This window comes from Acinonyx jubatus, chromosome B1 (assembly GCF_027475565.1).
Source record: "Acinonyx jubatus isolate Ajub_Pintada_27869175 chromosome B1, VMU_Ajub_asm_v1.0, whole genome shotgun sequence".
Lineage (NCBI taxonomy): Eukaryota > Metazoa > Chordata > Mammalia > Carnivora > Felidae > Acinonyx > Acinonyx jubatus.
In genome coordinates, this window is record NC_069382.1 from 141,303,809 (window position 1) to 141,323,379 (window position 19,571).

General features: G+C 36.5%; 1 protein-coding gene across 2 annotated transcripts in view; it reads left to right on the forward strand.

The window, feature by feature from the left end:
• Nucleotides 1-19,571, forward strand: part of CDKL2 (cyclin dependent kinase like 2) — a 51,403-nt gene that overhangs the window by 17,023 nt on the left and 14,809 nt on the right. For both annotated transcript variants that reach the window (XM_027058431.2, XM_015079853.3), the window contains 6 exons: nt 2,023-2,217; nt 4,158-4,336; nt 6,269-6,381; nt 7,640-7,779; nt 17,032-17,120; nt 19,347-19,482. In XM_027058431.2, coding sequence (XP_026914232.1) covers nt 2,023-2,217; nt 4,158-4,336; nt 6,269-6,381; nt 7,640-7,779; nt 17,032-17,120; nt 19,347-19,482 — 852 coding nt within the window. The remainder of the gene's footprint in view (nt 1-2,022; nt 2,218-4,157; nt 4,337-6,268; nt 6,382-7,639; nt 7,780-17,031; nt 17,121-19,346; nt 19,483-19,571) is intronic.

Below are 19,571 nucleotides of genomic sequence, written 5' to 3' on the forward strand. Positions count from 1 at the left end.
TATGTATTAGTTATTATTATTTGTAATATCATGCTGTTTTAGTACACCTTTAAAAATATTTTTCTATATAATTTCTAAATTATTTTTAAAATATTGAATGTGTTTCCTTTGATAATTTGGAAAGGTTTTATTTTTTACTATTTGTTACCTTTATAACTATAGCATTATATAATATACTTAATCCTTTGTAAAGTAATTATTATGTTTCTATTTCCTTTTCTCTCCCACTCTCTCATCTGATTTTCTAAGTTTATTTATTTATTTTGAGAAAGAGAGAGAGCGAGCAAGTTGGGGAGGGGCATGGAGAGAGCAAGAGAGAGAAGAGAGAGAGAGAGAGAGAGAGAGAGAGAGAGAGAGAGAGAGAGAGAGAGAGAGAATCCCAAGCAGGCTCTACACTTCAGCTCAGAGCCCAACACAGGGCTTGAACCTATGACCCTTGAGATCGTGACCTGAGCTGAAATCAAGAGTCAGACAATTAACCAACTGAGCCACCCAGGTGCCCCAACTCATCTGATTTTCAAAGACATCTTATTTATCTTATTGTTTACCATTAAACCTGTAAATATAATTAGGCCTTGTAATTTAAAGTTTCATGTTAAAAATATAATTTTGACCCATCGACAAGGAAATCAACATATGTACACTCTTGTTTGCATCTTTTCTTCTTTCTTCTAAATTTGTTAGAAATATTGTTTGTGCCTTGTTAAATTTTAAATATTCATCTTCTGTTTTGTGATTGTGATGTGCACATTTTTATTAAGACTTAGTCCCACACTAATGAATTCACCATTCTCAATATTTTTCACTGTTGTCTTTTACTTAAACGACAGTTTTGTTGGATGTAAAGTTCCTGGATCAGTCTTTCCTTGAGGGTTTTTAGGGCTATATTCTAGTGGTTTCTTTCCCTTTAATGGTGGCAACATTTTCTGGTGAATGTTTATCTGTTTCCTTCTTTCTTCCTCTTTTCTTAGAGCATCTTTGAATAGATCCTGGATTGGTTTCTTTTTGATTGTTTCTTATCTTGTAACAAAGTGAGCCCTTCCTGGACTAGCTATCTGTAGAAGGTTCATTTAGGGGAAAGGCTATGCTCTTGTTTCAGGCTAGCAAGAATTTACCATGATTCACAATGATGTTCCTTACAATGCAAGCCTGATCTGTTGGATTGACTTCTGTTTTCCTTGGCATTTGCTGATTTGTTCATAATGAGTTGTTTTGCCTTCCATTTGGCCTCACCAAGAGATTGCTTCCAGCGAATGAGTTTCTGTGTAATTATTCAGGCCTCCCTTCCCTGGTATTTCTCGGTGCCATTCAGTTCTAGGGTTGCTTTCACAGACAGCCAATGAATCTTGTTCCTATTATAGCAAAGAAGGAGTTTTTTGTTTTTTCCTTTTTCAGGGTATGTCACCAATTTTGGATTACTTGGCTCTACCAGCTTTTTAGCCACAGGTGATCTCTTGGTATCTTCCTAAACTTCTGTTTCACCTTGCCTAGATTTGGCAGTCCTACCTCATTCGTAGTGGGTAGGGGTCTAGATCCTGCTTAGTTCCATCAAAGGTGGAGCTACATTTCTTTCTCATTGGCTTTATTGTATTATCTGAGAGGAGAATGAGAGGAGAATGGGGCAGTATGGTCTTTTGACTATAATTATTTTTTTTTTAATTTTTTTTCAATGTTTTTTATTTATTTTTGGGACAGAGAGAGACAGAGCATGAACGGGGGAGGGGCAGAGAGAGAGGGAGACACAGAATCGGAAACAGGCTCCAGGCTCCGAGCCATCAGCCCAGAGCCTGACGCGGGGCTCGAACTCACAGACCGCGAGATCGTGACCTGGCTGAAGTCGGACGCTTAACCGACTGCGCCACCCAGGTGCCCCTTGACTATAATTTAAAAACCAGAACATACTTTTAACAATTTATACTGTTTATGAATTTTATTTTTCTTATCCTAAGACTTTAGATTGTGACTAATTGCTACATAATTTGATCTTGGAAAAATGATTTTGCATTTTTTTTTTTACAACAGCAACTGAGGCATGAAAATCTGGTCAATCTGTTAGAAGTGTGTAAGAAAAAAAAACGATGGTACCTAGTCTTTGAATTTGTTGACCATACAATTCTTGATGACTTGGAGCTCTTTCCAAATGGTCTAGACTACCAACTGGTTCAGAAGTATTTATTTCAGATTATTAATGGAATTGGATTTTGTCACAGTCACAATGTAAGTATTTAGGTTAAATAATGATTTTGCCAATGATTAACTCACGAGATACCATCACTTAATTAATGAGACACTTGCCTAACCTAAAGTTTGGACCAGTAAAGTAATTGAAATAAACTGTGTTACTTTGATACTGCTAATTTTCATGATTCATAATAACATGTATTCTTTCTTCCAACATTTTATTATGAAAATTTTAGGCTATACCGAAAAGTTGAAAGAGTGTACATGAATACCCATATAACCACCATGTGGACTCTATACTTGTTAACATTTTGCTGTATTTGCTTTATGACATATTTATTCATCTAGTCATCCATTTATCTACCCATTACTCTGTCTTATTTATTTATGCATTTGAAAGTAAGTTACAGACATCAGTACATTTCAACTTTAAATACTTCAGCTATGCATATTAAACTAGAGTTTAAAATTTGTTTGCTGTGATTTTTTGCTTTTTTGTTTTTTTAAGGTAGCATTTGCTGAGTGAAATGCACAAATTTTAAGTTCACATTCTCTTGCGTAGTTGTGATGTATGAAAATCCCTGCTCTTACCCTATTGTCTATCACAATCATTTTATATCCTTTGAATATCATATAAAAGCACCTCTAGGTGAAATGACATTTATAAAATGAATAACTCAGCACATTGATTCCACCAGTTTTACAAAATATTTTTAAATGACTTTTTTTGGGTATGATTATACAAGTAACAAATGCTAATAGAGTGGGGCTGGCCCTGTGACCTCACCGTTGATGTCTAGGATGTAACAGAAGTTGGTAGCCTTGCAAAATGCTCAGCAATGGCAGATTGATGCTGGTCATCTGGAAGAGCTTAAAATAAATATATTTTTTAAAATTTCAAAATGAAGCTTACTTGTATTAGAGAATAAGCCTGATGATTTGTTTTGCCTAGCTGTAGAGTTTTTAGTATTTCTCCCACTGTCCTGTTTTCTCCTTCCATAGTCTCTCCTTTAGAAATCTTAACAACTGACCTTATTTTACTCTTTTTACATTTCTGATTGCCTGATGAATGCCTCCACTTGGGTGCTCAACAATCCACTTAAAAGCCCACATGGCTAAAACTAAACTACTTACTATTCCATCAGAACAAACTTTTTCTAGACGTTTCTTTTTTTGATGGAACCACCATTATTTTAGATTCCCAGGTTTAAGTAAAATATCTGAGATTACTTCCTAAGTTCTGTTCATTCTTGACTGAAGATATTTCTAACTTGTACCTCTTTCCATTCGATTCCTCTGAATACCAGCCTTGTTTGGGCCCTTATCCTCTCGTAGTTGTCCCAATGCTCTTCTCCTGGCCTTTAGTCCTTCTTCTGATTTAGTTTGTTTATGGGCCAACATCTATAAATACCATATTGGTTATGTCACTTCTGTGGATTCCCATGGCCTTGACACCAACTCAGACTTCCCAGGCTGGAGGTTGAGGCAGCCTTCCACCCTAGTATATAACCTCTACTCTAGGAAAAACACTTCCCCAGAGTTTCCTGATCTATTTTTGTCTTTGCTTTTTTGCTCTTCTTGTTACCTTCACTTGGATTGTCCTTCCATTTCTACATTTATCGAGGTCACACATAGTATTAGAGACCTGTCTTTCATAAAATTTTTCCGTGACCAGTCTAGTCTTCAATGATAGTCTTACTTTCTTAGTCTTGAGAGTAGTCATTAACAGAACAATTGATTTGGTATTTAGTAATATATATTTCATCCAATATCTTTGATTAAGTGAAATTTCAAGCATAAATGTTCTTTCTTGCTCAGCTAGGTCCCAGTTTCTTTAAAGCCAGGAACAATTTTATATGCTTTTATCTGTATTTGTTATAGGGACAAAAATAGTACCCTGCACATGTCAGGTGCTCAAAAAATAATATACTTAACTTGATATGCCAATATATGTCATACTTCACTTTTTGTCTTAGATCATACACAGAGATATAAAGCCAGAGAATATATTAGTCTCCCAATCTGGAGTTGTCAAGTTATGTGATTTTGGATTTGCGCGGACATTGGCAGCCCCTGGGGAAGTTTATACTGATTATGTGGCCACCCGATGGTATAGAGCTCCAGAACTATTGGTCGGCGATGTCAAGTATGGCAAGTAAGACATCAGCAAAGGGGGTGGAGGGCAGAGAGGGCATATTTAACACATTTTTTCTTGATAAAATGGAATATGTTTCTAATATAATGAAAGATCACTCTAACACTGAAAGGTAAGTTTTACATTTAAGGGAACTTTATTTATTTAAAAAATTAAATCCAAGTTGGTTAACATACAGTGTAATAATGATTTCAGGCATGGAATTTAGTGATTCATCACTCCCATGTAACATCCAGTGCTCATGCCAACAAGTGCCCTCCTTAATGCCCATCACCCATTTACCCAATCCCCCACCCAGCACCCCTCAGTTTGTTCTCTGTGTTTAAGAGTCTCTTACAGTTTGCCTCCCTCTGTTTTATGTTATTTTTCCTTCCCTTCCCCTATGTTCATCTGTTGTGTTTCTTAAATTTACATTTAGGGAACTTTATGACTTGTTCTTTTTGGTGCTTCCCCTTTAAATGTTTTGTGTGTGTTTGTGTGTGTGTGTGTGTGTGTGTGTGTGCGTGTGTGTGCATGCGCTTGTGTGCTTGCAATAAATTGGGGTGAGCATACTTATTTTAAAGGTAGAGAAATCAAGATGAGCAAGTGGGTTTTTTGGTGTGTGTGGTCTGTTCTCTACAGTGGGTTGGAAATAGATGTATTTATTACTTGTAAAGAAAGACAACATTGATTGGGTAAGTCTGACCCTTGGAATGAGGCAAGGTGGAATTGACAAGGATGAGGGGAGAAACATAATTGAGTGGAACGTTTTTAAAATATAAATTATCTGCATAAATGAGTTCTTCAAAGAAGAAGGGATGGTAACTCACTGCTTTTGGTAGAAATCTTTCTCAAATGTTTTCTAGGGGTGCCTGGGTGGCTCCGTCAGTTAGGCCTCCCCACTGTATTTCAGCTCAGGTCATGATTTCACAGTTCATCAGATCCAGCCCTGTGTCCAGCTCCATAGTGAGAGTGTGGAGCCTGCTTGGGATTCTCTCTCCCTCTCTCTCTGCCCATTCCTCTCTCCCACTCACATGTTCATGCACACACACACTCTCTCTCTCTCAAAATAAATAAATAAATATTAAAAAATGTTTTCTACACTTTCTGTGTTTTCAGTGCACACATCATTTAATATTTTCTTGATTACTCTGAGTTCTCATTTTGTTATACTGTAACTTTTCTATAATTTTATTTTTATTTTATTAGAAAAATTTTTTAATGTTTATATTTTGAGAGACAGAGCACGAGCAGGGGAGGGACAAGAGGGGAGTCACCAATTTCAAAGCAGACTCCAGGCTCTGAGCTGTCAGCCCAGAGCTCAAAGTGGGGCTCGAACTCATGAACTGTGAGATCATGACCTGAGCCAACTTGGATGCTTAATCAACTGAGCCACCCAGGTACCCCTTTATACCATTTTATAATTCAGCTATGACCTTAAACAATTTCAAGGTAGTTGTCCCTATGTGAATGATACCAGCATATTCTGCTTTAAGTTCTTGGGTCTTAAGTTTTTAAGATAATGTTTCTATTTTTCCCGTTAGCTCCCAGTTCCCCTTGTTACTGTATGTGTCCCAAACAACTTTCTCCTGTGCTGTTTTCAGTGTATGGTGGGATAGATTGATCAACCTGGTTAGAATAATGTATAAACAAAGAATGAATAGGCTTTGAATGAAAGCCCAAAAAACTTATTTCCAGAATAAAGTACACATAATAACGGTTTTGAGAAGCCTTTTCCTTCTTGTCACGTGATTGAGGTTTCTGGAAATCTGACTTAGGTAAAATTGGGAATTAGTACTTGAAGTTTATAGGGAAATGTATTTTTATGAGTAATTTAACGCTTGCTACTAATATTCTCAATACCAAGAATACCAAATAGTAATATGCAGAACAGATTCAGTCACATAAACATAGTAGGATGCCAGATTTTATACCACATTGCTTTTATTTCAGGGCTGTTGATGTATGGGCCATTGGCTGTCTGGTAACTGAAATGCTCATGGGAGAACCCCTTTTTCCTGGAGATTCTGATATTGATCAGCTATATCATATTATGACGTGTTTAGGTAAGATTATACATCTGCATTTTAAATTTTAGAGGTTTTTCTCCTATGTTTTTGTTTGTATTGATTTTACTACTTGTTAGTATATTAAAGATGGCATGTATTTTAAGTGGAGGTAGGGAGCAAATAGGAAAATCTCATCTATTTATATTAATTCATTCTCAGTCTGGCTTTGGTTTGTCTGGCAAATGGTCTTATTCATGCTCTCATCCACCCTCCTGCCCCACTCCCCACAAAGAAAAGAGCAAAGGCTGTACATTTTCTCTGCACTTATGCATTCAATAAATCACATGTAGAGGATGCAAATGGTTTTTTCTGGGGGGCTGGGTTAGCAAGTGTTTGGTGGAATCCGACTGTTACCCTTATCCTCATCTTCAAATTGAGAGACTGAGACTTCTTAGGTAGTTTAATCTTGTTGCAGATATGACTTTTGTTGTTAGTGTTTTGGACAGAATTTTAAAGCTAGAATATCAAAGTCTTACATTTGTTGAAATACGGACTTCATATTGGGAGATGGATCTTGGAAAATGGAAATAATGGGAAAATACTTGGGGGGGGGGGCATGTAACTGTTGGATTTTAAGTTTCCAGGGTAGAAATTCAGTAAACAATACAGTAGTTTCTTACAGCAGAATTTTCACATGTATTTTATACTAGATTAGGTACTAAAGTTGAAGAAAAAGATAAAAGTGCTCAAATCAGACTTTAAACACAGGTACAAAATGAGTAGATTTTTAAATTTTTGAAAAAAATTTTAATTTTTAAAAATTTAAATTTTAATAATTAAAAATTTCTTTTCATTTTCAAACTAAATTCTTAAAGGGTGGAACTTATTTATCTAGATTCTGATCATATGACTAGTAATATTTTCATTGTTTTGGTCAGCACTTTATGCTTTGTTGTTAGAAATGAAGTGTTGGTACTTATATCTAAAAAATTAGAAAATGTTCTTTACCTATCCTTTTCCTATGCACCCTCATGACTTCAGTTCTATATATAGTGGCTTGTGAATTTTCTAAATGAGTAGGTTGAGATAAGAATGTTAATTTTCTTGAGTTGACTTACATCAAAACCACTATTGAAGACTGCCAGGTACCATCACCATCAGAACACTGTTTTTGGGTGATTTTGCATGCTGAGACAGCCCTAACTCCAAGTCCATAAGCTGTGTTCTACTCTTTTGTCCATGCCACATCACCTGTCTCTTTGCTATTTCTATCATGAGGTATAATGACAGAGATGTGTGCTGTTCTCACTTCCAGGTAATCTAATTCCAAGACATCAGGAGCTGTTTTATAAGAATCCTGTGTTTGCTGGAGTAAGATTGCCTGAAATCAAGGAAACAGAACCTCTTGAAAGACGCTATCCCAAGCTCTCTGAAGTTGTGATAGATTTAGCAAAGGTAATCATATGTTTTACTTTCTTACAGTGAATTTATATTATGGAGACATGGTTTTCTCTTTTTCTTGTCTAGTTGATCTTTTAGGTCAACGATTTCCTCTCTTGATTTTATTTTGTTATTATTTTTTAAAAATTTTTAATGTTTTATTTATTTTTGAGACAGAGCATGAACAGGGGAGGGTCAGAGAGAGGGAGACACAGAATCTGAAACAGGCTCCAGGCTCTGAGCTGTCAGCCCAGAGCCCGACGCAGGGCTCGAACTCACGGACCGTGAGATCATGACCTGAGCCGAAGTTGGCCACTTAACTGGCTGAGCCACCCAGGCGCCCCTGTTATTTTTTAAAGTAAACTCTACCCCCAACGTGGGCCTCAAAACTCAGGACCCTGAGATCAAGAGTCACATCCTCTACTGACTGAGCCAGGCAGGCCTCTCTCCCTGCCCCCACCCTTTCTTTGCCAGTAAGCTCTATGCCTAACATGGGGCTCAAACTCACAACCTCCAGATCAAGAGTCGCATGCTCCACGGAATGAGCCAGCCAGGTGCCCCTATATTGCTTTTAGTTTGTTTTTTTTAGTTAATTTATTCTCAAGTTAGTTAACATGCAGTGTAGTCTTGCCTTCAGAAGTAGAATCCAGTGATTCATCACTTACATATAACACCCAGTGCTCATCCCAACAAGTGCCCTCCTTAATGTCTATCACCCATTTTCCCCACCCCATCAACCCTCAGTTTCTCTGTATTTAAGCATTTCTTATGGTTTGCCTCCCTCTCTGTTTTTATCTTATTTTTACTACCCTTCCCCTATGATCATCTATTAAATTTCTCAAATTACACATGTGATTGAAATCATGTCATGTGATATCTGTCTTTCTCTGACCGACTTATTTCGTTTAGCATAATACTCTTCAGTTCCATCTGTGTGGAACTGTGTGTGTATATTATATATGTATGTATACATGTATATATACATGTATGTGTATATGTGTGTATACATATATGTGCATTTAATATATATTATATACACATACTGTATACATATGTATGTGTATATGTATATATGTATGTATATACCACATCTTCTTAATTCATGCATCAGTTGATGGACATTTGGACTCTTTCCATAATTGGACTATTGTTTATAGTGCTGCTATAAATGTTGTGGTACATGTGATCCTTTGAATCAGCACTTCTGTATCCTTTGCATAAATTCCTAGTAGTGCTGTTGCTGGGTCATAGGGTAATTCCATTTTTAATTATTTGAGGAACCTCCATACTGTTTCCCCAGAATGGCTGCACCAGTTTTCATTCCCACCAAAAGTGCAAGAGGATTCCCCTTTCTCTACATCTTCACCAACATCTGTTGTTTCCTGAGTTTTTAATTTTAACAAATCTGACTTGTGTGAGGTGGTGTCTCATTGTGGTTTTGATTTGTATTCCCCCGATGAGGAGTGATGTTGAGGATCTTTCGTGTGTCTGTTTGCCATCTGGATGTCTTCTTTGGAAAAGTGTCTATTCATATCTCCTGCCCAGTTCTTCACTGGATTATTTGTTTTTTTGGGTGTTGAGTTTGATAAATTCTTTATAGATTTTGATGGTTTCCTGTCTCACATTTAGGTCTTTCATCCATCTTGAGTTTATTTTGTTGTATGCTGTAAGAAAGTGGTCCAGTTTCATTCTTCTGCATGCTGCTGTCCGGTTCTCCCAGCACCATTTGCTAAAGAGACTGTCTTTTTCCATTGGATGTTCTTTCCTGCTTTGTCAAAGATGAGTTGGCCATGTATTTGTGGGTCCATTTCTGAGTTCTCTATTCTATTCCATTGGTCTATGTGCTACTGTCTTGATGATTATAGCTTTGTACTAGAGGTTAAATCTAGGATTATGATGCCTCCTGCTTTGGTTTTCTTTTTCACCATTACTTTGGCTATTCAGGATGTTTTGTGGTTCCATACAAATTTTAGGTTTGTTTGTTTTAGCTCTGTGAAGAATGCTGGTACAATTTTGATTGGGATTGCATTGAATGTGTACATTGCTTTGGGTAGTATTGACATTTTAACAGTATTTGTTCTTCCAACATGAGCATGGAATGTTTTTCCATTTCTTTGGGTCTTCTTCAATTTCTTTCATAAGCTTTCTATAGTTTTCAGCATACAGATCTCTTCCCTCTTTGGTTAGGTGTATTCCTAGGATGGTTTTTGATGCAATTGTAAATGGGATTGATACCCTGATACCTCCTTCTCTTGCTTCATTATTGGTGTATAGAAACATGACTGATTTCTGTACATTGATTTTATATCCTGCGACTTTGCTGAACTCCTGTATCAGCTCTGGCAGTTTTTTGATGGAGTCTTTAGGGTTTTCCATGTAGAGTATCATGTCATCTGTGAAGAGGGAAAGTTTGACTACTTCTTTGCCAGTTTGGATGCCTTTTATTTCATTTTGTTGTCAATTGCTGAAGTTAGGACTTCCAACACTAGTTAACCAGCAGTAATGAGAGTGGACATCCCTGTTGTGTTCCTGATCTCAGGAGGAAAACTCTCAAGTTTTTCCCCATTGAGGGTGATCTTAGCTGTGGGCCTTTCACATATGGTTTTTATCATATTAAGGTATGTTCCTTCTATCCTGACTTTCTTGAGAGTTTTTATTAAGAAAGGATGCTGTATTTTGTTGAATGCTTTTTCTATTGACAGGATCATATGGTTCTTATCCTTTTCTCTATTAATGTGATGTATCATGCTGATTGATTTGTGAATATTGAATCAACCCTGTAGCCCAGGAATGAATCCCATTTGATCATGATGAATAATTCTTTCAACATACTGTTGAATTCAATTTGCCAGTATCTTGTTGAGAATTTTTGCATCCATGTTCATCAGGGATATTGACCTGATTTCTCCTTTTTAGTAGGGTCTTTGTCTGGTTTTGGAATCAAGGTAATGCTGGATTCATAGAATGAGTCTGGAAGTTTTTCTTCCATTTCTATATTTAGAATAGTTTGAGAAAAATAGGTATTAACTCTGCTTTAAATTTCTGTAGATTCCCTTGGGAAGCCACCTGGCCCAGGACTGTTATTTGTTGGGAGATTTTTGATAACTGATTCAATTTCTTCACTGGTTATGGGTCTGTTCAAATTTTCTATTTCTTCTCGCTTGAGTTTTGGTAGTGTGTGAGTGTCTAGAAATTTGTCCATTTCTTCCAGATTGTCTAGTTTGTTAGCATATAATTTTTCATAGTATTCTCTAATAATTGTATTTTTGTGGTGTTGGTTGTGATCTCTCCTCTTTCATTCGTGATTCTATCTATTTGGGTCCTCTCTCTTTTCTTTTTGAGAAGTCCGGCGAGAGGTTTATTAATTTTGTTTATTCTTTCAAAAACTTGGCTCTTAGATTCATTGATCTGTTCTGTTGTTCTTTAGGATTCTATATTGTTTGTTTCTGCCCTAATATTTATTATTTCTCTTCTTCTGTTGGCTTTGGGCTTTCTTTGCTGCTGCCTTTCTAGCTCCTTTAGGTGTAAGGTTAGGTTGTGTATTTGGGACCTTTCTTGCTTCTTGAGATAGGCCTAAACTGCAATGAATTTTCCCCTTAAGACTACCTTTGCTGCATCCCAAAGGATTTGGACTGTCATGTTTTCATTTTCATTTGCTTCCATATATTTTTAGATTTCTTCTTTAATTTGACTCATTCATTCTTTAGTAGGATGTTCTTTAGCCTCCATGTAATTGGGGGCTTCCCAGATTTTTTCTTGTGGTTGGTTTCAAGTTTCATAGCATTGTGATCTGAAAATATGCATGGTTATGACCTCAATCTTTTTATACTTGTTGAGGGATGTTTTGTGACCCAGTATGTGATATATTTTGGACAATTTTCCATGTGTGCTTGAGAAGAATGTGTATTCTACTGCTTTAGGATGAAAAGTTCTGAATATATCTGTTAAGTCCATCTGGTCCAATATGTCATTCAGAGCCATTGTTTCTTTATTGATTTTCTGCCTAGATGATCTGTCCATTGTTGTAAGCAGAGTATTAAAGTCCCCTACAATTGCGGTATTATTATCCATACATTTGTTTAGGTTTATGATTAATTGGTTTATATATTTGGGTGCTCTCTTCCACATTGGGGGCATAAACATTTACAATTGTTATCTCTTCTTTTTTTTCTTTTCAAAGTTTATTTATTTGTTTTGAGAGAGAGAGAGAGGATGAGAGAGAGAATCCCAAGCAGGCTCTCCACTGTCAGCACAGAGCCCAGTGTGGAGCTCGATCCCATGACCCTGGAATCATGACCTTAGCCAAAATCCAGAGTAGGAAGCGTAACTGACTGAGCCACCCAAGTGCCTCCACAATTGTTAGCTCTTCCTGATGGATAGGTCCCTTAATTTATACAATGCCCTTCTTCAATTCTTGTTACGATCTTTGTTTTAAAATCTAGTTTGTTTAAGTATGGCTACTCTGGCTTTCTTTTGATGTCCAGTAGCGTGACAGATGGTCCTTCATCCTCTCACTTTCAATCTGCTGGTGTCCTTAGGTCTAAGATGAGTCTCTTGTAGGCAGCATATAGATAGATCTTATTTTTATTATTCATTATGATACCCTGTGTCTTTTCATTGAGGCATTTAGTCCATTTACATTCAGAGTGATTATTGAAAGATATGGATTTAGTGCCATTGTGTTATCTGTAGGTTTCATGTTTGTGGTGATGTCTCTGGTCCTTTGTAGTCTTTGCTGTTTTCCACTCACCAAGTCCCCCTTAGGATCTGCAGGGCTGGTTTAGTGGTCATGAACTCCTTTAGTTTTTGTTTGTCTGGGAAAACCTTTCTCTCTACTATTCTTTTTTTTTTTAATTTAATTTTTAATTTTTTAAAATTTACATCCAAATTAGTTAGCATATAGTGAAACAATGATTTCAGGAGTAGATTCCTTAATGCCCCTTACCCATTTAGCTCATCCCCCCTCCTGCAACCCCTCCTGTAACCCTCAGTTTGTTCTCCATATTTAAGAGTCTCTTCTGTTTTGTCCTCCTCCCTCTTTTTATATTATGTTTGTTTCCCTTCCCTTATGTTCATCTGTTTTGTCTCTTAAAGTCCTCATATGAGTGAAGACATATGACTTTTGTCTTTCTCTGACTAATTTCACTTAGCATAATACCCTCCAGTTCCATCCACGCAGTTGTAAATGGCAAGATTTCATTCTTTTTGATTGCCGAGTAATACTCCATTGTATATATATACCACATCTTCTTTATCCATTCATCCATCGATGGACATTTGGGTTCTTTTCATACTTTGGCTATTGTTGATAGTGCTGCTGTAAACATGGGGGTGCATGTGTCCCTTCAAAACAGCACACCTGTATCCCGTGGATAAATGTCTAGTAGTGCAATGCTAGGTCATAGGGTGGTTCTATTTTTAGTTTTTTGAGGAGCCTCCATACTGTTTTCCAGAGTGGCTGCACCAGTTTGCATTCCCACCAGCAATGCAAAAGAGATCCTCATCCTCTTTCTCCGCATCCTCGCCAACATCTGTTATTGCCTGAGTTGTTAATGTTAGCCATTCTGACAGGTGTAAGGTGATATCTCATTGTGGTTTTGATTTGTATTTCCCTGATGATGAGTGATGTTGAGCATTTTTTCATGTGTCTGTTGGCCATCTGGATGTCTTCCTTGGAGAAGTGTGTATTCATGTCTTTTGCCCATTTCTTCACTGGATGATTTGTTTTTTGGGTGTTGAGTTTGATAAGTTCTTTATAAATTTTGGATACTAACCCTTTATCTGTTATGTCATTTGCAAATATCTTCTCCTATTCTGTTGGTTGTTCTCTCTACTATTCTTAATGACAGCCTTGCTGGATAAAGGATTCTTGGCTGCGTATTTTTCCTATTCGAAATGCCTCAATCTTCCATAAAATTCCATCCCCCTAAACCCTATTCCTCATACATCAACATACAACCCCAATACTTAACCTTCCCAAATACCCACTATCAAACCTCCACAACCAACCAAATACAAAATACAAATACCCAACATCATCACTAACATCCTACATCCCATAAAAATAACAAAATCCATACAACACACATCAAATCAATTCATCATAAACAAACCCCTCAACCTCCAATAACTCACACCAATAACCCCAACCCCAAAAAAAAACATCAACAAAATTCCCAAACATCACACTACAAACCAAACCATCCAACCAACACAACCAAAACATCAACTACCAACCACAACAAAAAAAAACATCAACACCAAAACACCAAACAAAACAAAAACCAAACACCAATAACACCCCAAACATAACATACAACTAAACAAAATTCCAACAAACACTCAAAACAACCAACCAATATCCATCAATAACTTACATTCAACAATATCTACTCAATATCAATACAACAAATATAAACACCCCTCACATCTCAACTAAACATCCATAACATACCCAATAAATAACGCACACAATAATACTAACTATAATATCCCCTAACACACACAACCAAACAACCATTAAACACAATCGTCTCCAAAAACCCCACAACACCAAATTCACTGATAATAAACTAAAATATAAACAATAATAACATGCCACATACACATATAGTCCACCAAAACAACCCAAGGGTACACAGCATACCCTTCCATTCCCACCTTCCCTATAAAAATTTATTTAGAAACTTCCATTATTAATTAAAATCATCAACACCATCAACATAAATCCCTAAAATTAATATATTATCTTTATAAATCCAAACCCCTTAAATAAATCAAATACCCCACAAATACCCCCCCCAACTAAAAAACCCAAACACACACACAATATATCACCCATTATATTATGCCATACTTTTGTTCATTGGAGTAACCCTGATTTGCCCTTGGGTGAAAGTTTTTTCTCCTAGATTGCAGAGTAGAGAGGAAACTGGCTATGACTTTATAGTTCACCTCTATTTCTTCTCATAAGACATTTTGGCATGGGATGTCATGCCAATTACAGACACATTTAAAGCTGGTATTCCACACCACAATGCCAATGTCCTGCGTTTGGGCCCTGGTGGCTGTAATTTTTGTACATTAAGAAAGAGTTTAAAAAATTAAATAATTTGGCAGGGAGATCTTTGGAAGGAAAGGCCTGAAAAAAATTTTTTAAAGGAATTTTTTTAAGCTTATTTATTTATCCTGAGAGAGAGAGAGAGAGAGAGTGCGTACAAGTTGTGAGGAACAGAGAGAGAGGGAGAGAGAGAGAATCCCAAGGAGGATCTGTACTGTCAGCACAGAGCCGGATGTGGGGCCCAAACCCACAAACTACAAGATCATGACCTGAGCTGAAACCAAGAGTTGGATGCCTAACCTACTCAGCCACCCAGGTGCCCCAAGGCCTGAAAATTTTATTTGTTTTAAGAAACTGTTTAGTGTTATCTAGCATGTTTTAAGTATAAAAACATCCTCATAACACTATCTTTTTAATGTTTAACATTTGAAATGCAAGCCTATATAAGTGGAAAAGAGAAGAAAAATGGATAAGGAAATAAAAAGAAAGGTAAAGAACTAGCAAATTATTATTTTTTTTAATATTTTTTATTTTTGAGAGAGAGAGACAGAGAGACAGAGAGAGAGAGAGAGAGAGAAGGAGGAACAGAGAGAGAGGGAGACACAGAATCTAAAGCAGGCTCCAGGCTCTGAGCTATCGGCACAGAGCCCAATGCGGGGCTTGAACTCAAGGACTGTGAGATCATGACCTGAGCTGAAGTTGGAACCTTAACCGACTGAGCCACCCAAGTGCCCCAAGAACTAGCAAATTATTAAAGCACAGGGCATAGGATCATGACATGTACTGTAGTGTTAAGGAGGCTTTTGCTTAACCACTAGATTTGCTGAAGCTAATTTACAAATGATCATCACCTTTGCCTTATAGTTGAGGAAGCTATTAGGGCAATTCTCACTAGACCTTTTGGAGTTGTTAGATCAAAAAATTCTTATTAGGACTTTCCTGAAGTATTGATAAAATAAGTGTAGTATATCTAAAACACCAAGATCATATCACATTTACTCAAGATATTTTTTGCTTTTTAAATTTTTAAAATAACTCATTAATAAAAGTTTATTAAGCTTATAAACAATTGTAACAAGTTCTTAGACGAATACATTTCTACTTTTCTATGTAATCTTCTAACAGATTTAAATATTTTTCATGGAGGCCAGCTTTATGATCTGTCTATAGAGATTTAAAGGGAATGAAGGTAAAACTATTATCCAGTTTATGTCCCTTATAATAGAATTCCCATAACGTTTAAACATTTTATTCTGGAAAACTCCAAACAGAGAAGTAGAAAGAATAGTAGTACAATGAACCCTTGTGTATTTATCATCTAGATGCAACAATTAACAGCATCTTGACAGTCTTCTTTTTACCCATCTTCATCCTCCTCAGCTTTGTTTTTTGTAGCATTTTGAAGCAAATCCCGGATATTATATTACTTCACTTATAAATACCTTAATCATTTGTAGAACTTTTCTTGTTCATTTAAAGCTATTTATTGAGTTTTTTCTCTTTTTCCTGGCATTAAGTGGTTCTCATAAATCAGAACAAGACCTGCATTAAAATCAAATAATCTATGTGAAGTATCCAGCACAGTGATATACACAGAATAGGCCCTTTCCCTTCTATTGTGCAAGGCTTTAAATTTTAAAAATTAGGGAAAAAATATTTCCCTAATATTATAAAACATCTAACTAATGCTCAAAGTGTCACTGATTTTCTCATAATTTCTTTTTATAGTTCAAACTAGGATCTACATGAAGTCTATAGATCACAATTGGTGGATATATCTTAATCTACAAGCTCATCTTTATCTCTTTTCTTTTTTGTTTAGACCTTGCCATTTATTTGTTAAAGAAAGTAGGTTGTTTGACCCTTAGAATTATCCACATAGTATAGTTTAATATGCTCCTCTGTCTTGTATTTCTTATAAACTGGAGCTAGAGCTCATCAGAATCAGGTTGATTTTTGGCAAGACCATGTCGTAAGAGGTTTGTATGTTTCCATCTAGAGACACCACATGTCTGATGGTCTTTCTTTTTGTGATATTAGCAACCACTAGTGGTCGTTGTCTAGATTTGTATTTTTTTCTTTATCATTTATTATGTTTTTAAAATTCATTGACTATAAACAGCAATTTTCTATTTTTCTACATTCAGAAATTTAAATGTAGGCAGTTTTTGTTTGATATGGGCTGTATGTATTCCTTGGTTTTCCAGAAATGCTTACATATTGACCCAGACAAAAGGCCCTTCTGTGCTGAGCTCCTACATCATGATTTCTTTCATATGGATGGATTTGCTGAGAGGTATAGTACTGGCTCATGTTTTCCGGGGTGTCCCAACCTAGAGTTAAAGTAAAGGTATTTCTCTTATTTCTATACACACCCGCTTGTATACAGTCTCAAATATTGACCACCCTACCTCTATTCAGCCTTAGCAATAATGCAGTTCCTAGGAGTGGTCCCCCGCGTTCACTGAATTAGGGGTCTAGGTTGACATGAAGCAGTTACATCCTGCTTTTCTTTCTGTCTCCCTGTGGTGACATCTACCACACAGGTCACTGATTTGTATGTTGCTACGAGTTCGTGTTGCCATCGTTTTGGGTACTGATGCATTTCCAAAGGTACCATCTCCTGTTGCCACTGTACCCACGTCACACCCGGTCATGTGACACTGTTGCCAGTGCTGTGCTGGGACCTTGATGTGCCAAACTTGTGAGTGCCAGAGCTGCCGGTGCGGTCTCTTGTGCTGTCTCAGCTGCTGGCATCAGTGCAGCTAACAAAACCAAGAATAGTGAGATGAGTGGCAATGACAATGCTTGACATTTCTACCAATCCATTTAGTGTTTAGCTTAATGAAAGATACCTCAGTTCTCATATTGCATCTGTGTTCAATTAGTTGTGTTAGGTTGTTTTGATTGAGATCTACAAACAAACCTTGGCCTCACATATATATGGAGTTGGAAAATGGAAGAGTATTTTAATAGCCCTTTTAGATAATTGTGGGTATTCTTTATTGAGTCCATAACCTAAATTTTGATACTATGCCAAAACTTGGCAGTAGTAGTTCTTAAGGGTTGGTTGCATTGCGGAGCCTGAAACATATCAGTGAGCTTTCCGTACCCTGTTACATTAAAATCCATTTATCTATCTTCTTGCACTTTGAATACAGCTTTTAGCCATGTGTGTTTTTGTGGTATCATTATTAGTCATTTGGAAAATACTGTTTTGCTAAATAATGCAGATCTTTAAAATGGTGACACATTTCATTATATAGTATCAAAAAGTCACATTCTCTCTCATCAGAAAAGTCTTTTTAAGTATTGGGAATTGGCTACAGTCACACTAGTGCACACAAGTTTAACAGAATTGTAATTTTGCATAAAAATGTGATTTTTATCGCCAACACAAATGCTGTCAGTTGTTTTCCTTTGCTCATTTTTTAAAAGTAAATGTTTGCAGAATACTCCAAGTCTGAATAACTGTAGTTTTCTGTCATCCTTTCTTTCAAGTAAAAAATGTTGCACGAAAGAAGCGGCTAGTTTAGTTTGTATCTCAAACAATAACACAGTTCCTTTCCCTAAGACAGCCACTGCACGTCGGTTCATAGCGGGGTGCTTCATGCACATTCCCTTCTTTCACACAGATTATGAAAAAAGACTTGTGTTCAAAGGTTTTGATTTAATAAAATTAATACTTCTTTATTATTTCATAAGGGACATTCTTAAGCAAAACTGCCTTTGTTTTTTTAAACTGAGAATGTGTGTATGAATATGAAGAACGCCATAACTGTCAGTACAGTTTGGTGCCATTGCTTTAATTCTTGGTAAGGTGCCAGCGGTTTCACCTACCATTGCTTTTTATACCATCAGTGCCAGTGTCAATGTAGAGGAAAAGCAGTCATCTTCCTATTAAGGTAAAGAATAGCTTTGACCTTGTGAACCTCCTGAAAAGTTCTCAGGGATTCCCAGGGTTCTACAGACTACCTTTTGAGAACTGCTAATCTAGGCCATACTTTTTCTCATGAAAAGAAAATGTTTTTTAATGTTTGTTTATTTTTGAGAGAGAGAGCCACAGAGTGCGAGTGGGGGAGGGGCAGAGAGAAACACAGAATCCCAAGCAGGCTCCAGCACAGAGCCTGTCAGCACAGAGCCTTACCCGGGGCTCGAACTCACGAACCGTGAGATCATGACCTGAGCCAAAGTCAGACACTTAACTGACTGAGCCACCCAAGTGCCCCAATAATTTTTCTCATTTTAAATAACATAGTCTAGTTTAATACTCAATACAAAAAAAAAATCTTGAAAATGAATTTTTTTCTAGGTTTATCTGTCTTATACAATTTTATTGTGTTTAAAAAATTTTTTTTAATGTTTATTTATTTTTGAGAGAGAGAGAGAGAGAGTGAATGCAAGCAGGGGAGGGACTCAAACTCATGAACCACGAGATCATGACCTGAGCCAAAGTTGGAGGCTTAACCCACTGCAGGCGCCCCTACAATTTTCTTGTATTGACAAATTTATTTTTATTTAGGTTTTCTCAGGAACTACAGTTAAAAGTACAGAAAGATGCCAGAAATGTTTCTTTATCTAAAAAATCTCAAAGCAGAAAGAAAGAAAAGGAAAAAGGTGATTCCTTAGGCGAAGATAGAAAAATGCTTGTGGTACAGGTAAATGTCCATGTTTTCATGTGTATTAAATTTTAAATGTAATATATCCTTTTATTTTTGGAGGAAAAGAAATGAATATAAAAAAAGAG